This window comes from Budorcas taxicolor, chromosome 4, assembly GCF_023091745.1.
Source record: "Budorcas taxicolor isolate Tak-1 chromosome 4, Takin1.1, whole genome shotgun sequence".
NCBI lineage: Eukaryota > Metazoa > Chordata > Mammalia > Artiodactyla > Bovidae > Budorcas > Budorcas taxicolor.
Window position 1 is genome coordinate 17,594,367 of NC_068913.1, and position 17,857 is coordinate 17,612,223.

Consider the following 17,857-nt stretch of genomic DNA (forward strand, 5'->3'; position numbering starts at 1 on the left):
TGATTTCATATGATATTTGGCTTAGGAAAAAAGCAAATACTATAAAAGAATCATAACATAAATATAAACTGGTCGTGCTTCCTGGTAACAACAGCTATGAGGTTTGGTGTATATTTTTCCGTATTTCTTTCCTGCTGCTGCTGCTGCTGCTAAGTCGCTTCAGTCGTGTCCGACTCTGTGCAACCCCATAGATGACAGCTCACCGGGCTCCCCCATCGCTGGGATTCTCCAGGCAAGAGTACTGGAGTGGGTTGCCATTTCCTTCTCCAGTGCATGAAAGTAAAAAGTGAAAGTGAAGTCACTCAGTCATGTCCGACTCTTAGCGACCCTATGGACTGCAGCCCACCAGGCTCCTCCGTCCATGCGGTTTTCCAGGCAAGAGTACCGGAGTGGGGTGCCATTGCCTTCTCTGATTTCTCTCCTAAGAATGTACAAAACTTAACTGCACATATAAAACAGAAAATAATTTTATAGTAAAAGCCTGCTAGTTTCAATTTGAAAAGCCAAATTAGAAAAAGTACCAGAAAGGATGAAATAGTATAAAACAGATACTTCAGCTAAAAGGTTGTCTCTCCAAGAGGCCTGGGTGACAGAGCAGCAGTTTTGAGTCCAAGGCCTATGGTCCCAAAGGGTGGGATCTTCAGACAGAGGCAACCATCAGTTCAGCTCAGTCGCTCAGTCGCGTCTGACTCTTTGCGACCCCATGGATCGCAGCACACCAGGCCTCCCTGTCCATCACCAACTCCCGGGGTTTACCCAAACCCATGTCCATCGAGTCGGTGATGCCATCCAACCATCTCATCCTCTTTCAGCCCCTTCTCCTCCTGCCTTCAATCTTTCCCGGCATCAGGGACTTTTCCAGTGAGTCAGCTCTTCGCATCAGGTGGACAAAGTATTGGAGTTTCAGCTTCAACATCAGTCCTTCCAATGAACACCCAGAACCGATCTCCTTTAGGATGGACGGGTTGGATCTCCTTGCAGTCCAAGGGACTCTCAAGAGTCTTCTCCAACACCACAGTTCAAAAGCATCAATTCTTTGGTGCTCAGCTTTCTTCATAGTCCAACTCTCCCATCCATACATGACCACAGGAAAAACCATAGCCTTGACTAGACGGACCTTTGTTGGCAAAGTAATGTCTCTGCTTTTCAAAATGCTATCTAGGTTGGTCATAACTTTCCTTCCAAGGAGAAAGCGTCTTTTAATTTCATGGCTGCAGTCACCATCTGTAGTGATTTTGGAGCCCAGAAAAATAAAGTCAGCCATTGTTTCCACTGTTTCCCCAGCTATTGCTCAGCTTTCTTAATAGTCCAACTCTCACATCCATGCAACCATAAACCTTCAGTTTATATTTCCTAGAGGTTCCTAGATGCATTGGGATCATCTTGTGGGGTGAGCACAAAGAGTCAGTGGGGAGATGGCGTAACTGTAACTTCAGCCTGTTCCTAATTTTTTTGGTGGTGGTTATTTTACTTTTTGCCTTCGCTGTAACTACAGATGCAGATCTGATTCCAGGCTTTCCCAGCTCAAAGCCTTCCAGAGCTCTTCCCTGAGTAGAGATCCTTCAAGCCTTGTTTTGGTGACGGGCTCCTCCTTGTGGCTCCCCAGGCATCTCCCCACTCGCTGGAGGTGCTATCTTTAGACCAGGCCAGCACTTTCCTTCCCTCCTGTCTCACACTGGGCTGGTTTCACCCTTGGTTATCTGCCTGGCATTTGAATTCCCCCCCTGGATTGTACTGAAGAGGCCAGCTGTTTCTGCAGTTTTGAAATGTGTAACAATAAAGTCAAGTTAATGTTTTAGTCCTGGTATGGCAGCCAGTATTATGTGTTGGAAAATGATGAAGCAGTGGTAGTATCCACATCCATTTGCTGATAATTAAAGGGATGCATTTTATAGTATAGTTTGAGATCTTAGAAATCGTGATCTCAATCCCTGAACTTGTATTTTCTGTTTGAAGTTCCACTGATGTTTGTGATTTCAGCTACCACTTACATGCCAACAGCTCCCTAATTCCAACTTACCCCTTTCATTGGAGCACTGGGTCCTATTTTTCCAGCTGCATTTTACACGTTTCCGTGTGGACCAGTCCTTGTTTCCCTATGTCTAAACTTGTCTGAAATGGAGTTCATCATGTTTTTCTTAACCGTCCTTTTCCTACTTTCTTTTTCTTATTCTTAATGTCACTTTCTTTGCTCCCTCAGGCTTGAAACTTCCATCATCTTTTATTGATTCCTTTCCATCAGTATTTGTAGAGTTGAGTGACTAAATCCTATTTCGCAATGCTGTGCATCCCTTCTTTTTTATTTAAACTTCTCCAACCTCAGTCTAGCCCCTTTCACTACAGCATTCTAACTTCTTGGCTCCACTTTCTCAATCAGCCTCTCCAGCCTATTGTATTGCATTGTATTTTTATTAAAGTATAGCTCTTTACAATGTCATGTTAGTTTTAAGGTGTACAGCACAGTGATTCAGTTTTATATATTAATACACACACACACACACACACACACACACGTATGCTTTTCCAGATTCTTTTCGATTATAGGTTATTACAAGCTATTGAGTTCCCTGTGTTACAACTCGGTCCTTGTTACTTATCTATTTTATTTAATGTATGTATGTTAATCTCAGCCTCCTAATTTATCCTTCTGCTTTCCCATTTGGTAACCTTAAGTTTGTTTTCTATGTCTGTGGGTTTATTTCTGTTTTGTATATAAGTTAATTTTTATCATTTTTTTAGATTCTGCATGTTCAGTTCAGTGCAGTTCAGTTCAGTCGCTCAGTGGTGTCCGACTCTTTGCGACCCCATGAATCGCAGCACGCCAGGCCTCCCTGTCCATCACCAACTCCCGGAGTTCATTCAGACTCACGTCCATCGAGTCAGTGATGCCATCCAGCCATCTCATCCTCTGTGGTCCCCTTCTCCTCCTGCCCCCAATCCCTCCCAGCATCAGAGTCTTTTCCAATGAGTCAACTCTTCGCATGAGGTGGCCCAAGTATTGGAGTTTCAGCTTTAGCATCATTCCTTCCAAAGAAATCCCAGGGCTGATCTCCTTCAGAAGGGACTGGTTGGATCTCCTTGCAGTCCAAGGGACTCTCAAGAGTCTTCTCCAACACCACAGTTCAAAAGCATCAATTCTTCCGTGCTCAGCCTTCTTCAAGTCCAACTCTCATATCCATACATGACTACTGGAAAAACCAAAGCCTTGACTAGACGGATCTTAGTTGGCAAAATAATGTCTCTGCTTTTGAATATGCTGTCTAGGTTGCTCATAACTTTCCTTCCAAGGAGTAAGCGTCCTTTAATTTCATGGCTGCAGTCACCATCTGCAGTGATTTTGGAGCCCCCAAAATAAAGTCTGACACTGTTTCCACTGTTTCTCCATTTATTTCCCATGGAGTGATGGGACCGGATGCCATGATCTTCGTTTTCTGAATGTTGAGCTTTAAGCCAACTTTTTCACTCTCCACTTTCACTTTCATCAAGAGGCTTTTTAGCTCCTCTTCACTTTCTGCCATAAGAGTGGTGTCATCTGCATATCTGAGGTTATTGATATTTCTCCCGGCAATCTTGATTCCAGCTTGTGCTTCTTCCAGCCCAGCGTTTCTCATGATGTACTCTGCATATAAGTTAAATAAGCAGGGTGACAATATACATGTAAGTGATATGATATTAATATTTGTGTTTCTCTGGCTTCACTTAGTATGTAATCTCTCTAGGTCCAGACTATTATTTTAAATTTTTCTGAAACACTGCTTTCTGCAAGAGCCTAGACTACAGAAATCAGTTCAGTTCAGTCGCTCAGTCGTGTCCAGCTCTTTGCGACCCCATGGACTGCAGCACACCAATAGGATTCAACAAACCTTGGTAAGCCGCTCTGGATATTCTAACATTTTATTGATTTTGTAGCCCTTTCAATACTTTGTTTTTAAGAATTTTTTTTTTTTAATGTGGACCATTTTTAAAGACTTTATTGAATGCCTTACAGTGTTGCTTCTGTTTCATGTTCTGGTATTTTGGCTACATGGCATGTGGGGGTCTCAGCTCCCTGAACAGGGATTGAAGCCACACTGCCAGTGTTGGAAGTTGAATTCCTAACCACCTGAGCACCAGGGAAGCCCCTCTGCTTTGCTTCTGTAGTCTTCTGTTGTTTACCTCTGTGCTTCCAGTGAGCTGAGATCCCTCTGCTGTCCCTTCAGCAGGCTGTGCTCTTTGTTCCTGCTGACCCTTCTTACAGGAGAGTCCTCCCTTTTCTTCCTGGTTTACATCTCTGCCCGTCAAATGAAGTTAAACTCAAGGCTGCCTGTTGGTCAAGTGTAACAGGGCTCTTTATTCTCATTGAGCCTTCTGGAATGTTTTGTACTGTTTAATGCTATTAGGGGTAATATAATCTTTTATGATTAAACTGTCCAAAGCATGGACTTTTGTCTTTTTTGGCCTCTCTTGGAATAAGTTAGGAAACTTGTTATTTAGATTTTATTACTTTTGTGTAACCATGCAATTCACAACTCATCATACAGAAGAGGAAGATTAAACGTGGTTCAGGATTTTAGTTTTTCAGCAGTATAAAATTTCCTGGATTGATTTATATCAGTCCTACATAGACATCTTAGTATATTTACATTATCTTAATGTATTTACGTTATCAAGAAGTCTATTGAAACAAGATGATCAGATTGTGAAAATCAGGTTACCTTTAGTCCTTTTGTCATGGGTAATATTATTTAAAAGGTAAGTCTTAGCATAATAGGAAAAATAAATACATTACTTGTCCTACCCACTTTCCCTTCAGAGCAGTAAAATCCGCCCTGCGTAGCGATCAGAGTAGCCTTCTATATGCAGTCTGTGTATCATTAAGAGTGAAGACACTGTCCTTTCATTTTCCAGTTTTAGTGAATGCATAGAGAAAGGAGCATCTTGCTTTGCATATGAAGGCTGCACCTGTAACCACACAAAGTGGTTTAAGAGATTTGAGACAATGAGTAACTGTGAACCACAGTGTTCATGGGCTTCCCTGGTGGCTCAGACGGTGAAGAATCTGCCTGCAATGCGGGAGACCCGGGTTCGATCCCTGGGTTGGGAAGATCCCCTGGAGGAGGGCATGGCAGCCCACTCGAGTATTCTGGCCTGGAGAATCCCATGGACAGAGGGGCTTGGTGGACTATAGTCCACGGGGTCTCAAGGAGTCGGACACGACTGAGTGACTAAGCACAGCACGCTGCATTTATATAACGCCTAGAGTATCATGCTGATGACTTAAAAATCGCTTTCTTGGGGTATTATCAACATAGGATGAAGTGCACATGTTGTAAGTGTGCAGTTTGATGAGTTTTGGCATGTGTATGTCTCCTGAGACCGTCACTCCAATTGAGGTTATGAATCTATCTGTCACCCTCAGAAGTTTCCTTGTGATCGTGGTAATTCCTCCCTCCCACTCTCCCTCCCAGTACCTCCCATTCCCTAGGCAGGCCCTCATCTGCTTTCTGTCACTTTATGTTAGTTTGCATTTTCTAGCAGTTTTTTGTGGTCTGGCTTCTTTCACTCAGCCTGTTGTTTTTTTTTTTTCCCCTCCCAAGATTCATGCATGTTGTAGCGTATGTTAGGCCTTCATGCCTTTCTGTTGCTGAATAGTATTATGGGTATGCTCCTGCTGCTGCTGCTGCTAAGTCGCTTCAGTCGTGCCCGACTCTGCGACCCCATAGACGGCAGCCCACCAGGCTCCTCCCCGTCCATGGGATTCTCCAGGCAAGAGTACTGGAGCGGGGTGCCACTGCCTTCTCTGATGGGTATGCTACAATTTGTTTCTTCTTTGATTTATTGTTGAACATGTGGGTTGTTTCCAGTTTGGAGCTGTTACCTAAAAAGCTGTATAAAGTTTGCATATAGATATGGACATACACTGTTGTTTTTCTTAGGTAAATACTTAAAGGAGAAGGTCTGGGTCATATGGTAGGTGTATATGTTAACTTTTTAAGAAACTGCCACACCGTTATCCAGAGAGGCTGTACCACAGCGTGCAAGAGTTCCAGTTGGTCCATGGTTTTGTCAAGAGTTGGCATGGCATGCCTCTTACAGTGTTAATAAGGATATATAGTGTTAACTCACTGAGATTTTAATTTGCATTTGCCTGTTGACTAATGATGTTGAGTATCATTTAATGTGGTTCTTGGCCATCACGTATCATCTTTGGGAAAATGCCTGCTTGCAGCTTTTGCCCAGTCTTTATTGAATTTTTTTTCTCATGATTGAATTTTAAGAGTTCTTTATATGTTCTAAACATGCATCCTATTTCAGATCTGTGATTTGCAAGGATTTTCTCCCAACCTGTGTCTTGGACAGTGAACAAACACTTCATCCCCCCCTGTGTGGAGGCAGCTCCAGGATCCCAGCGTCTGGGGATTAGGAGGCCTTCCGGGCTGGGTCCCAGCTCAGCCAGGCCATAGTGTTGCTGCCGGGGATAATGGCTTTTTAAGAATAAATTTTGATATTTCTCCCATCTGTAAGTGTAAAATTTGCTCACTGTTGACAGTTTTTATAATGCTGACATTGTATCTAAGGAAATGAGGCTGGAACATGCTGGAACAAGCAGAAGAAGGCCACCGTCAAAGCCATGTATGTCAGAAGCATGCATGCTTGGGGCTTCCCATCTGCTTAGCTGGGGGCACCAGGGCTGCTATAGGCCTTCTGCGCTTTGGGGGTGGGGCTCCTAAATCCCTCTTAGTTTTGCTCAGGATTGCCTTCGAAATCAGGTAGGTTCAGGTTACTGTTTGTTCCCTTACATATAAGTTGAGTGCTGGATTTTTCGGGGAAGGCAATGGCACCCCACTCCAGTACTCTTGCCTGGAAAACCCCATGGATGGAGGAGCCTGGTAGGCTGCAGTCCATGGGGTCGCTAAGGGTTGGATATGACTGATCAACTTCACTTTCACTTTTCACTTTCATGCATTGGAGAAGGAAATGGCAACCCACTCCAGTGTTCTTGCCTGGAGAATCCCAGGGACAGGGGAGCCTGGTGGGCTGCCGTCTATGGGGTCGCACAGAGTCGGACACGACTGAAGTGACTTAGCAGCAGAAGCAGCAGCTGCATTTCTAGTGCCCGGTTAGTATCTGGCCTAAGCACTTACTTTATATTTTATGATTGTTTCTCAAGCGAAAGTCTTGAACATGGATGTTGTGAAACTAGCAAATGTCTTCAGAACACAGAGCTGAGCATGGTTTGGAAAAGTAGGGATTTAGAAAGATGAGCGTGAAACTGATCAAATGTATTTTGACTAATACTAGGAAATATTCTATTGAAGTCCAACACAAATGCTTTGTTATGGGCTCTTGTCTTCGGTGCTTTGTTGATGAATAACGTTCAGTTGTGGTGCCCAAGAGACTTGATTTAAAATTCTAGCTCTGCTGTTGACTAGCCATATACATTTGCATCCATATGTAACTAACTTCAGTTCTTTCATTTACATGATGTGCCTAATTATGTGTGCCTGGTGGGTGATGGTAAGATTACAGGAGATAGAGTCTTTAAGGCATTTTGGTACTGTGCTTGACACATTGTAGAAGCCTGGCAGGTGTTGCTGGGGTGTTAGTTACTCCCTTTCTCTTGCCCAGTTTCTAGTCTTAGGTGGGGTCAGAAAATCTGGCTGCTGGAGTGGTGACCTAGCCGTGTAACTTTCCTGCTGTGGGACTAGCCCGTAGAGGGAAGATGGCAGAATGGTACTGCCAGCTCTGCTAGGATAAATTTTTATACCACTTTGTGTTTTTAATGACACGAAAAATACCATGGGATAAAGATAATTTGTTGTAGATTTTAGTGTCTCAGGACATAGCCTTTACATGCACAGACTGATTGCTGTAAAGCTATATAGTTAGACTGAATTAGGTACCTAGTGGAATGAATGAATCACTAATGTCAGCAGCGTTGATGGTACAAGGGAATCCCAAGAGTTAGATTGTGAAATTGGCACCATGTTCCCATGGGAAAACATCTTGAAGGAGTTAAGACCGTGGTCATGTGTGAAACTCCCTCCCATCTTGAAGGAGTTAAGACAGGGGTGAGGGTGATGGAAACTTTTGTAGCAATTTTAGAGCAATTTCGGGTGGATGTTTGTAGCAAACTTTGCTGCCATTCTGAGTTCTTTTATACTGTCTCTACTACCCTTTTCCTGTTCCTGACCTATTTCTTCCATGCCTGGATGGTTCTTGACTTCTTGGAAGCTAAGTGCTCTCTCCTTCTCTGAAATGTTTGGGATTTTCTAATGCTCTAGAGTGACAAACTGTAATACTATCCATTGCCACCGAAGTCGTACTGTTGACAACCGGCTGCAGCCTGTTTAAGCCTGTGTATTGTTTTAACTTTTCTTTATAGGTTATGGAGAGCTTAAATGCTTCAGTTAATTATTTGAATTATAAGATCTGTACAAAATACTTGAATTTAAAAAGATTCTTATACTACTGCTGAATTTGCTCTGAGTTTTATAACAATGTATCTAAACTTTGGGGGCTTGAGTATGACTCATGAGAACTGGTTTTCTGATTTTTATGTTTGTTCCATTTCGGTCTTATGGCCAGACATGAAAATGTATTGAAGTTTGAGTCCTTCCCTTAAAGGCTTTTCCTTTGTTTGTTAGAACAGGAACCACTTTCCTTTTTTTTTTTTTTCTTTTCTAGTTCTAAAGTTTACTTATTTTGTTCCCTACCTTCTTTTTTTTAAAAATTAATTTATTTTTCTATTGAAGGATAATTGCTTTACAGAATTTTGCTGTTTTCTGTCAAACCTCAACATGAACCAGCCATAGGTATACATATAACCCCTCCCTTTTGAAACTCCCTCCCATATTCCTCCCCATGCCATCCCTCTAGGTGGATACAGAGCCCCTGTTTGAGTTTCCTGAGCCATAAAGCAAATTCCCGTTGGCTATCTATTTTACATATGGTAATATAAGTTTCCATGTTACTCTTTCCATATATCTCACCCTCTCCTCCTCTCTCCCCATGTCCATAAGTCTTTTCTCTATGTCTGTTTCTTCATTCAGTTCAGTTCAGTTGCTCAGTCGTGTCCGACTCCTTGCGACCCCATGAACCGCAGCACGCCAGGCCTCCCTGTCCATCACCAACTCCTGGAATTTACACAAACTCATGTCCATTGAGTTGTTGATGCCATCTAACCATCTCATCCTCTGTCGTCCCCTTCTCCTCCCGCCTTCAATCTTTCACAGCATCAGAGTCTTTTCCAATGAGTCACCTCTTTGCATGAGGTGGCCAAAGTACTGGAGTTTCAGCTTTAGCATCAGTCCTTCCAATGAACACCCAGGACTGATCTCCTTTAGGATGGACTGGTTGGATCTCCTTGCAGTCCAAGGAACTCTCAAGAGTCTTTTCCAACACCACAGTTCAAAAGCATCAATTCTTCGGTGTTCAGCTTTCTTTATAGTCCAACTCTCACATTCATACATGACCACAGGAAAAACCATAGCCTTGACTAGACGAACCTTAGTCGGAAAAGTAATGTCTCTACTTTTCAATATGCCGTCTAGGTTGGTCATGACTTTCCTTCCAAGGAGTAAGCATCTTTTAATTTCATGGCTGCAATTACCATCTACAGTGATTTTGGAGCCCAGAAAATTAAAGCCACTGTTTCCCCATCTATTTCCCATGAAGTGATGGGACCAGATGCCATGATCTTAGTTTTCTGAATGTTGAGCTTCAGAAAAAGCCAACTTTTTCACTCTCCTCTTTCACTTTCATCAAGAGGCTCTTTAGTTCTTCTTCACTTTCTGCCATAAGAGTGGTGTCATCTGCATATCTGAGGTTATTGATATTTCTCCCGGCAATCTTGATTCCAGCTTGTACTTCCTCCAGCCCAGCATTTCTCATGATGTACTCTGCATAGAAGTTAAATAAGCAGGGTGACAATATACAGCCTTGATGTACTCCTTTTCCTATTTGGAACCAGTCTGTTGTTCCATGTCCAGTTCTAACTGTTGCTTCCTGACCTGCATATAGGTTTCTCAAGAGGCAGATCAGGTGGTCTGGTATGCCCATCTCTTCCAGAATTTTCCACAGTTTATTGTGATCCATGCAATCAAAGGCTTTGGCCTAGTCCATAAAGCAGAAATAGATGTTTTGCTGGAACTCTCTTGCTTTTTCCATGATCCAGCAGATGTTGGCAATTTGATCTCTGGTTCCTCTGCCTTTTCTAAAACCAGCTTGGGCACCTGGAAGTTCATGGTTCACGTATTGGTGAAGCCTGGCTTGGAGAATTTTAAACATTACTAGCGTGTGAGATGAGTGAATTGTGTGGTAGTTTGAGCATTCTTTGGCATTGCCTTTCTTTGGGATTGGAATGTCCAAAGATGGAAGGACAAAGAGGAGAGAGGGCGTGTGTGTCTGTGTGTAGGGGGCAGTGTACAATAATCTCACTAGTACAGATATTTGCCTGATAGGGATTTAAATCTGGCTGCAGTTTTTCCATGAATAGAGCCTTGAGTGTCTGAATCAGATAACCAGCTCTGGAGGCTGTGTGTAGTGCCTTCTTTTCTCAGCTGCCCTCAGTGTCACGTGGCATGATAAGAAATCTGGAGAGGTGTTTGTTTTTTTTTTCCTTTCCTCCATCCAGTGTCCAGTTAATGGTTACTGGGATCCTTTTAGACTTGGTGTTATCTGTTGATTTTAGTTTTACTTGTAGTGATTTCTTGGATTTTTTCCTACACCTTCAGAAGTCGAGAGAGGTTGCAGGATTCAAGGCACACAGAATGTCAAACTGGAAGTCCATGCTCCTGATATTCTGGTTTTGTCTCCTGATACTTCTGTTACCTAAAGAGGGCTCATGTTCTTAAGTCTGGGGATAGAATTCCTAAAGTACTTATTGTGATCTCTTACATTTGGCTTTTTAGTAAGAAGGGTGAAATTTTCATCTGAGTTTCACATAATACGATGTTTGCTTCTCTTTCAGGTAACGGCAGAAGCAGCAATGTTTCACTTCTTCAGAAAGCCTCTGGAATCTAAGAAGCCGTCAGTACCCGAGACAGAGGCAGACGGCTTTGTCCTTTTAGGTGAGTGTTTTCCAACTTTGTTGTTTAGTGGCTCAGTTGTGTCTGACTCCCTGCGACCCCGTGGACTGTAGCCCACCAGGCTCCTCTGTCCATGGGATTCTTCAGGTGAGAATACTGGGGTGGGTGGCCTTCTCCAGGGGATCTTCCCCACCCAGGGATTGAAGCCACATTATTAAATGAATGACTTTTGCTTTAAAAGATTACTTGATAAGTTATATGATTGATTTTAAAATATTTTTCTACTAATTCCAGAATTAGTTGATGTATAGGAAATCTATAAAAATGTGGATCATTAATCACTTGAAATATTGTCATCAAGTCAGACTTTTCTTGTATATCAGTTTAGATGTGTCCTTCAGGTTCAGTTGATAAAATCATCCCATTTTTTTCTATCCAGAAGCGAGTCAACCTTTTTAATTATGAAAAGCCAGAAGTCTTGAAGAATTCTTGATAAATTCAAATTCTGTTTGAAGAAGCAGGGCTTAGTGCTACTTATAAATCAGCTTCTGAAATTAAATTAGGCATCCAGTAAATAGTTGCTAAATGAGGTACATTTATTTTTTTTATTTAAGTAGAGTTGATTTACAATATTAACTTGCAGGGGTACAACATAGTGGTTGAATATTTTCATAGATTAAGTACCAATAGAAATTATCATGAAATAAGCGCTGTTATAACATAATGGCTCTGATTGTGCTGCACAGTACATCCTTGTTGCTTATCTCTTTTTATATATTGTAGCCTGCATCTCTTAACCCCATACCCCTAACTTGCCCTTCCCTCTCCCTTTTGGTAACCGCTAGTTTGTTTTCTGTATCTGTGAGTTTGTTCCTATTTTGCACCTGCTTCACTTGTATTATTTTTGTGATTCCACATGTAAGTGATGTCGTACAGTATTTGTCTTTCTGTGGTTTATTTCACTAAACATAATGCTCTCTGGGTCCATCCACGTTGTTGCAGAATTTCATTCTTTTTATTCGTGTGTGTGTGTATGTGTGTGTGTGCGCCACGCGCGTGCATTGCATCTTCTTAATCCAGTCGTGTGTTGATAAGTACTTGGGTTTTTTCTTGTCTCGGCTATTATAGATGGTGCCCCTGTGAGCTTTAGGGTACATGTATCTTTCTGAATTAGTGTTTTCATTTTTTTCCAGCTGTATACCCAGGATTGGGATTGCTGGGTCATATGGCAGCTCATTTTCAGTGTTTTAAGGAACTTCCTTACTGTTTTGCATAGTGGCTATACCAGTTTACATTCCTATCAGGAGTTTTGAAGTACATTTTAAAATCTAAATATGTTAAATAGTGACTCCTGAATCTTAAGACTAGTTTATTTTCTATTATAAAATTAATACCTGCTAGTTATTAACGTTTTAGTGGCTTCAAAAAATATTCCTTTCAACCAGATATTATGCTCTTCCCAAGGGGAGTTCTGAAACATGACATTTCCTTCATGTCATTTGCCAATCCCAAAGAAGAGATTGGCAGTCTTTGGCTAATTCTTCCCAGCAGTTGTCTTCTCATAGGGCGTTGAGGAGGAGCTAAAACCCAGTGTCCCCTTGGGACACCCATCCTCTTCTACCTGGATTTCCTTCTGCCAGAGTCAGCTCCATATCTGAGGATTTGCGTGAACTCAAAGAGTGTTTGCTCTTGACAGTATTTCTCAGGGTCTCCCTCTGGAGATCCTGGTTCCCTATCAGCCCTACCTCTTCTCTCTATATCTTGGCCTAGTCAGCCCGAGGTCCCCTGGCATTGGGAGAGGCTCTGTGTGTCTTGACAAGTGGAAGATGGCTTTTTGGGCTTGCAGGTTATGTTGAACTTCTAGGTTAGGCCTTCTAAGAGCCAGGCTCACCCCACGCCTCTGACCCACACATCCAGAATGGGTGGGTGGATCTCTACCTCTTCAGCACTTCTCTTCAGGACCTGGTCTTTTGCAGTAAGGACACGGGGGTTTTACCCCTCTGGCCCTCTTCTGCTTCTTGGCCTTAATCTGTGGGAAACCAGAGGAGAGTTTTCCTTGTAGTTAAATGCTACCATAAAATATCCTATCTTTTCCACAGTCATGTTCTGGTAGGCCTGTGGGTTTCCTGGACCTGCTTCCTGGGGCCTGGAACAGGGGCCATAGGTGAGAGTGGTGAGAGCTGGTTTCTCTCTGACCAGATCCGCTGCGTCTGAGGCAGAGCAGTGGGGCATAGTCTGACCAGGGTTGGTGGTTTTTCCGGGGAGCCTCCTGACAGGGATGAAGTGGGGTGCCACCAACCCAGCTGCTTCTCTGGCCCTTCTTACAGTGTCAGGAAATTGTGCTTTGGCTTCCAAGATAGAACTGGCTCTGTCATCCCCCACTTCTGTTTCCAATGCTTCCAGCATTGCTTCTCTCTAACCTGCCGAATTAGCCCAAGTAATGGAAGATTCAGGGGTGCCTCTGGTCTCCTGTGATGTTTCTGCCTCTTCAGGAGTTTCACAATCAGTTCTTTCCGAAATTTGCTCTAGCAATGCCTGGTTCTCCAAACTCTGCTCTGTATTTCTTGTTTTAGAATACCTCTGTAGCCTGGAGAAAGGCATGCAACCCGCTCCAGTATTCTTGCCTGGAGAACCCCCATGGACAGAGGTGCCTGGTGGGCTACAGTCCGTGAGGTCCCATAGAGTGACACAACCGAAGTCACTTAGCACACGGCTGTAATGCACATGCAGAGAGCTGTGTTTTCCTGTTGTCTCATGATTAGAAATAGTGCGCTGACGTGTCTGCGAGCACACACAGCCTCTGCAGCTGTGCTTGGAGAACTCTTGATCCGTCTTGCCTTCTTCTGTGGCCTGCCACTTGGAGCATCGGAGAGACAAGATTTAACCACAGCTGAAAAAGCTGCTGGGGCTGCTGTTTCTAAAATCTCCTCCAGTGTCTGGTAGCTGGTAGCTTGAAGATATTTCACTGCCTGTCATAACTAGCCCAGCAGGGGTTTCTTTTCCCAGCTGGTGAAGCTTCTGGTGTGGACCCTGCCTTTCTAAGAAAGAGTAGTTTAAGTAGTGGTCTTTAACTGAGGCTCAGAAGACAGAAATGCCAAGATTTGCTGCTTCTTGAGGGAATCTCCAGCCATTACTTCCCTAGTATGGTTTCACAGACCAGCTGCCCCATCTGATGCCTCTCAGCTCTCACGGTGCCTTTTCCCATAAGCTGACACGCTGTATGTTGAGGGAGTTTTTGCAGGGCCATCTTGGACTGAGTGGGATTTAGGTCCTGCACCACTTGTCCTGTGGTTGAGCAGTCACAGGGAGGCACCACCCTGCCCCAGGCTCAGGACTGCAATTTAGTTTCAGGTGCAGCTGGACCGCACACCCTTGTCCAAATGATCCAAGCAAGAGCAGACCCCCACATGTTGACTGAGGCCTCCTGGTCCTTCAGCTGCCATGTCTACTGATGCTTATCTTGGTTTAGTGCCATTTTTTCCCCCAGGTGTAAAGCTCCAACCCCTCCACCATTTTCCATGAAAAATCCTTGGGTTACTACTGTTCTGTGATTTTTTTTCCTCCTAGAATCTTCCAGAAAGTTGTTTGTTTGTTTGTTTGTTTGTTTTCTTTTTATCTCCTGCTTTCAGGAAGAAAAGGAGAGGACAGAGTGGCCTTCTTGCACCTGGTGTTTGTTCAAGTTTAGCTCAGAATAATCTTTGTGCTAAAGTGGCATATTTTGGGCTGGTATATCTGCCACCCTTCACCATTTGGGGAAGTTACAAAACCTCCCAGGTATTCTTTAGCTTGTTTAGAAAACGAGCATGATAACAGTAGGGTTGTTGAGGGGATTAAATGAGTTCATGTGTGTAATATGCTTAGGAGAGCACTTTGAGTGAGGTGGTCATGTTATCTCCATATACAGTGCATGCTAAGTCGCTTCAGTCATGTCCAGCTCTCTGCGATGCTATGGACTGTGGCCTGCCAGGCTCTCTGTCCATGAGATTTCCCAGGCAAGAATATTGGAGTGGGTTGCTATGCCTTCTCTGGTGGATCAAACCCAGGGATCAAACCCGTATCTCTTATGTCTCCTGCATTGGCAGGCTGGTTCTTTACCACTAGCGCCACCTGGGAAGCCCCCATATACAGAAGAGGACTTGAAAAAGTTCGCCAGCTTACATGGGCCAGATCTGGAATTAGCCCAGGCCTTCTAACTTCAGAGCCTGTCCTCTTAACCACAAGCTATCCATCTTTTTTTTTTTTTAAGTTATATTATCATTTTAAATTTTCAGACAGTAGTGACATTTTAAGCTCTTTTTAAAAATTTAAATTATGTTCAATAATTTTAAAATATTCCTTAAGTAACTTTATTATTGAATGGGATTAAAATATAGTGCAAAGGAGAACAGGATTAAATGCCAGAGAAGTATAAATATGTCTGTCAGTTTAACTTTCCCTGAGTTCCCTAGACAATTAATTTTTAAAAGACGAAGTGCTATGCTTTTTTGTTTTCTTTTTTTTTTTTTTAAGTAAAAGAGGGTTGATTGTATTATACATAAATTTGGCTTTAATTTTGGCTGCCTCAGACTCTTCACTATTTAATATTTTAAATACTTAAAAATATTACAGTAAACTATACTCTCCTTAATGAAGTTGAGATTGGAAGATATAGTCAGCCCTCTGTGTCCATAAAGTTCTGCATCAATGAATTCAACCAACTGCAGATTGAAAATATTGAAAGAAAAAAATCCAGAGTGATCCAGCAAAAGCAAAACTTAAATTTGCCACATGTCTAGCAACTGTTTACATGGCATTTATATTGTATCAGGTGTGATAAGTAATTTAAAGTATACGGGAGGGTATGCGTAGGTTATATGCAAATACTGCACTGTTTTATTTAAGGAACTTGGTGAGCCGCTGCAGATTTTAGTAAGGGTCCTGCAGAAACTGAGGGACAACTATACACTGTTGAGTTAGTGAAATATCCTTCCGTGGTTAAAGCCTTAACTGAGAATTGACCAGTAAAAGTCAGGATAGATGATTTGGAATATAGTTAATTATCTTAAAAAATAGGATGGAAAACTGTTTTTAGAAACTGGTCTAAGTTCTTTTTATCATATGGTTCTACATTAACTTATGTAGTATCTACTTTTACTCTCAGAGCCTGCTCTATGTATGTGTAAAAAGTTTGAAAAATATCACATAGGTCAAATGATAGCTATGAACTGCTTTTATCAACATGACTCCAGCCTTTGGCATTTGTGTTTTGGTTATCATGTGTCCACACGTCTTGCTTGGTCCTTTTGTGTAGTAGATACATTGCAGGAAAATAATTGTATGTACGTGTTCTTGTGTGTTTATTAACTTATAAATGATACAACTAAGTGAAGACTTAGATTATATCTATACCAACTTCTTCAGTTCATTTCAGTCGCTCAGTCGTGTCCGACTCTATGCAACCCCATGAACCGCAGCACGCCAGGCCTCCCTGTCCATCACCAACTCCCAGACCCATGTCCATTGAGTCGGTGATGCCATCCAACCATCTCATCCTCTGTCGTTCCCTTCTCCTGCCCTCAATCTTTCTCAGCATTAGAGTTTTTTCAGATGAGTCAGTTCTTCACATCAGGTGGCCAGAGTATTGGAGTTTCAGCGTCAACATCAGTCCTTCCAATGAACACCCAGGACTGATCTCCTTTAGGATGGACTGGTTGGATCTGCTTGCAGTCCAAGGGACTCTCAAGAGTCTTCTCCAACACCACAGTTCAAAAGCATTGATTCTTCGCTGCTCAACTTTCTTTCTAGTCCAACTCACATCTATACATGACTACTGGAAAAACCATGGCTTTGACTAGACAGACCTTTGTTGGCAAGCTAACATCTCTGCTTTTTAATATGCTGTCTAGGTTGGTCACAGTTTTTCTTCGAATAAGCAAGCAACTTTGAATTCCATGGCTGCAGCACTGTCTGCAGTGATTTTGGAGCCCAAGAAAATAAAGTCTGACCCTGTCCACATCTATTTGCCGTGAAGTGATGGGACCAGATGCTATGATCTTAGTTTTTTGAATGTTGAGCTTTAAGCCAACTTTTTCACTCTCCTTTTTCACTTTCATCAAGAGGCTTTTTCTTCTTCACTTTCTGCCATAAGGGTGGTGTCATCTGCATATCTGAGGTTATTGATATTTCTCCCGGCAATCTTGATCCCAGCTTGTGCTTCATCCAGCCCAGCATTTCTCATGATGTACTCTGCATATATGTTAAATAAGCAGGGTGACAATATACAACCTTGACGTGCTCCTTTCTCAGTTTGGAATCAGTCTGTTGTTCCATGTCTGGTTCTAACTCTTGCTTCTTGATCTGAATACAGATTTCTCAACAACTTCTTATCAGTATGGATTCTGTAGAATTTGTTAGACTGTTATCTTACTTGGCCTTTATAACGTATTTCTAAAAAGGTTAGAGGTTAGACTAAATTATGTTGTTAAGGATATAAGTTATCTGTATTTCCCCCCTTGACAATACCTTTCCCTCTAGACATGCCTTCCAACTTAATACAAATAGGTTTGAGGTCACAATTATTAGATGGTGTTGCTGAAGTCAACACCCCATGACTTGAAACTCAGGGTCCAAGCAGAGCTGACGTTCTTTTATTGATAATAGGGATATTTGGGCTGCTTGTACAGAATTAGCTGACTTTTGGACAGAAAGCTTTTTCCCTGTTAGGGTTTCCAAAGCTTTTAGCCTTTGTAAAATATCGAGTGTGCTAAATAATACTAAGGAAATTAAAAACAAAAAGGCCCGGTGGAAAAACATCCTTTCGCTGTAACTAGTTCCTTTTCTCATAAGGAGGTAATAACTATTCGTTCATT

At 42.4% G+C, this 17,857-nt stretch overlaps 1 protein-coding gene across 2 annotated transcripts in view; it reads left to right on the plus strand.

Moving 5' to 3' along the window:
• Positions 1-17,857, plus strand: part of UMAD1 (UBAP1-MVB12-associated (UMA) domain containing 1) — a 246,745-nt gene that overhangs the window by 17,375 nt on the left and 211,513 nt on the right. For both annotated transcript variants that reach the window (XM_052638830.1, XM_052638831.1), the window contains exon 2: positions 10,952-11,051. In XM_052638830.1, the coding sequence (XP_052494790.1) occupies positions 10,970-11,051 (82 nt within the window). In that variant the 5' untranslated portion in view covers positions 10,952-10,969. The remainder of the gene's footprint in view (positions 1-10,951; positions 11,052-17,857) is intronic.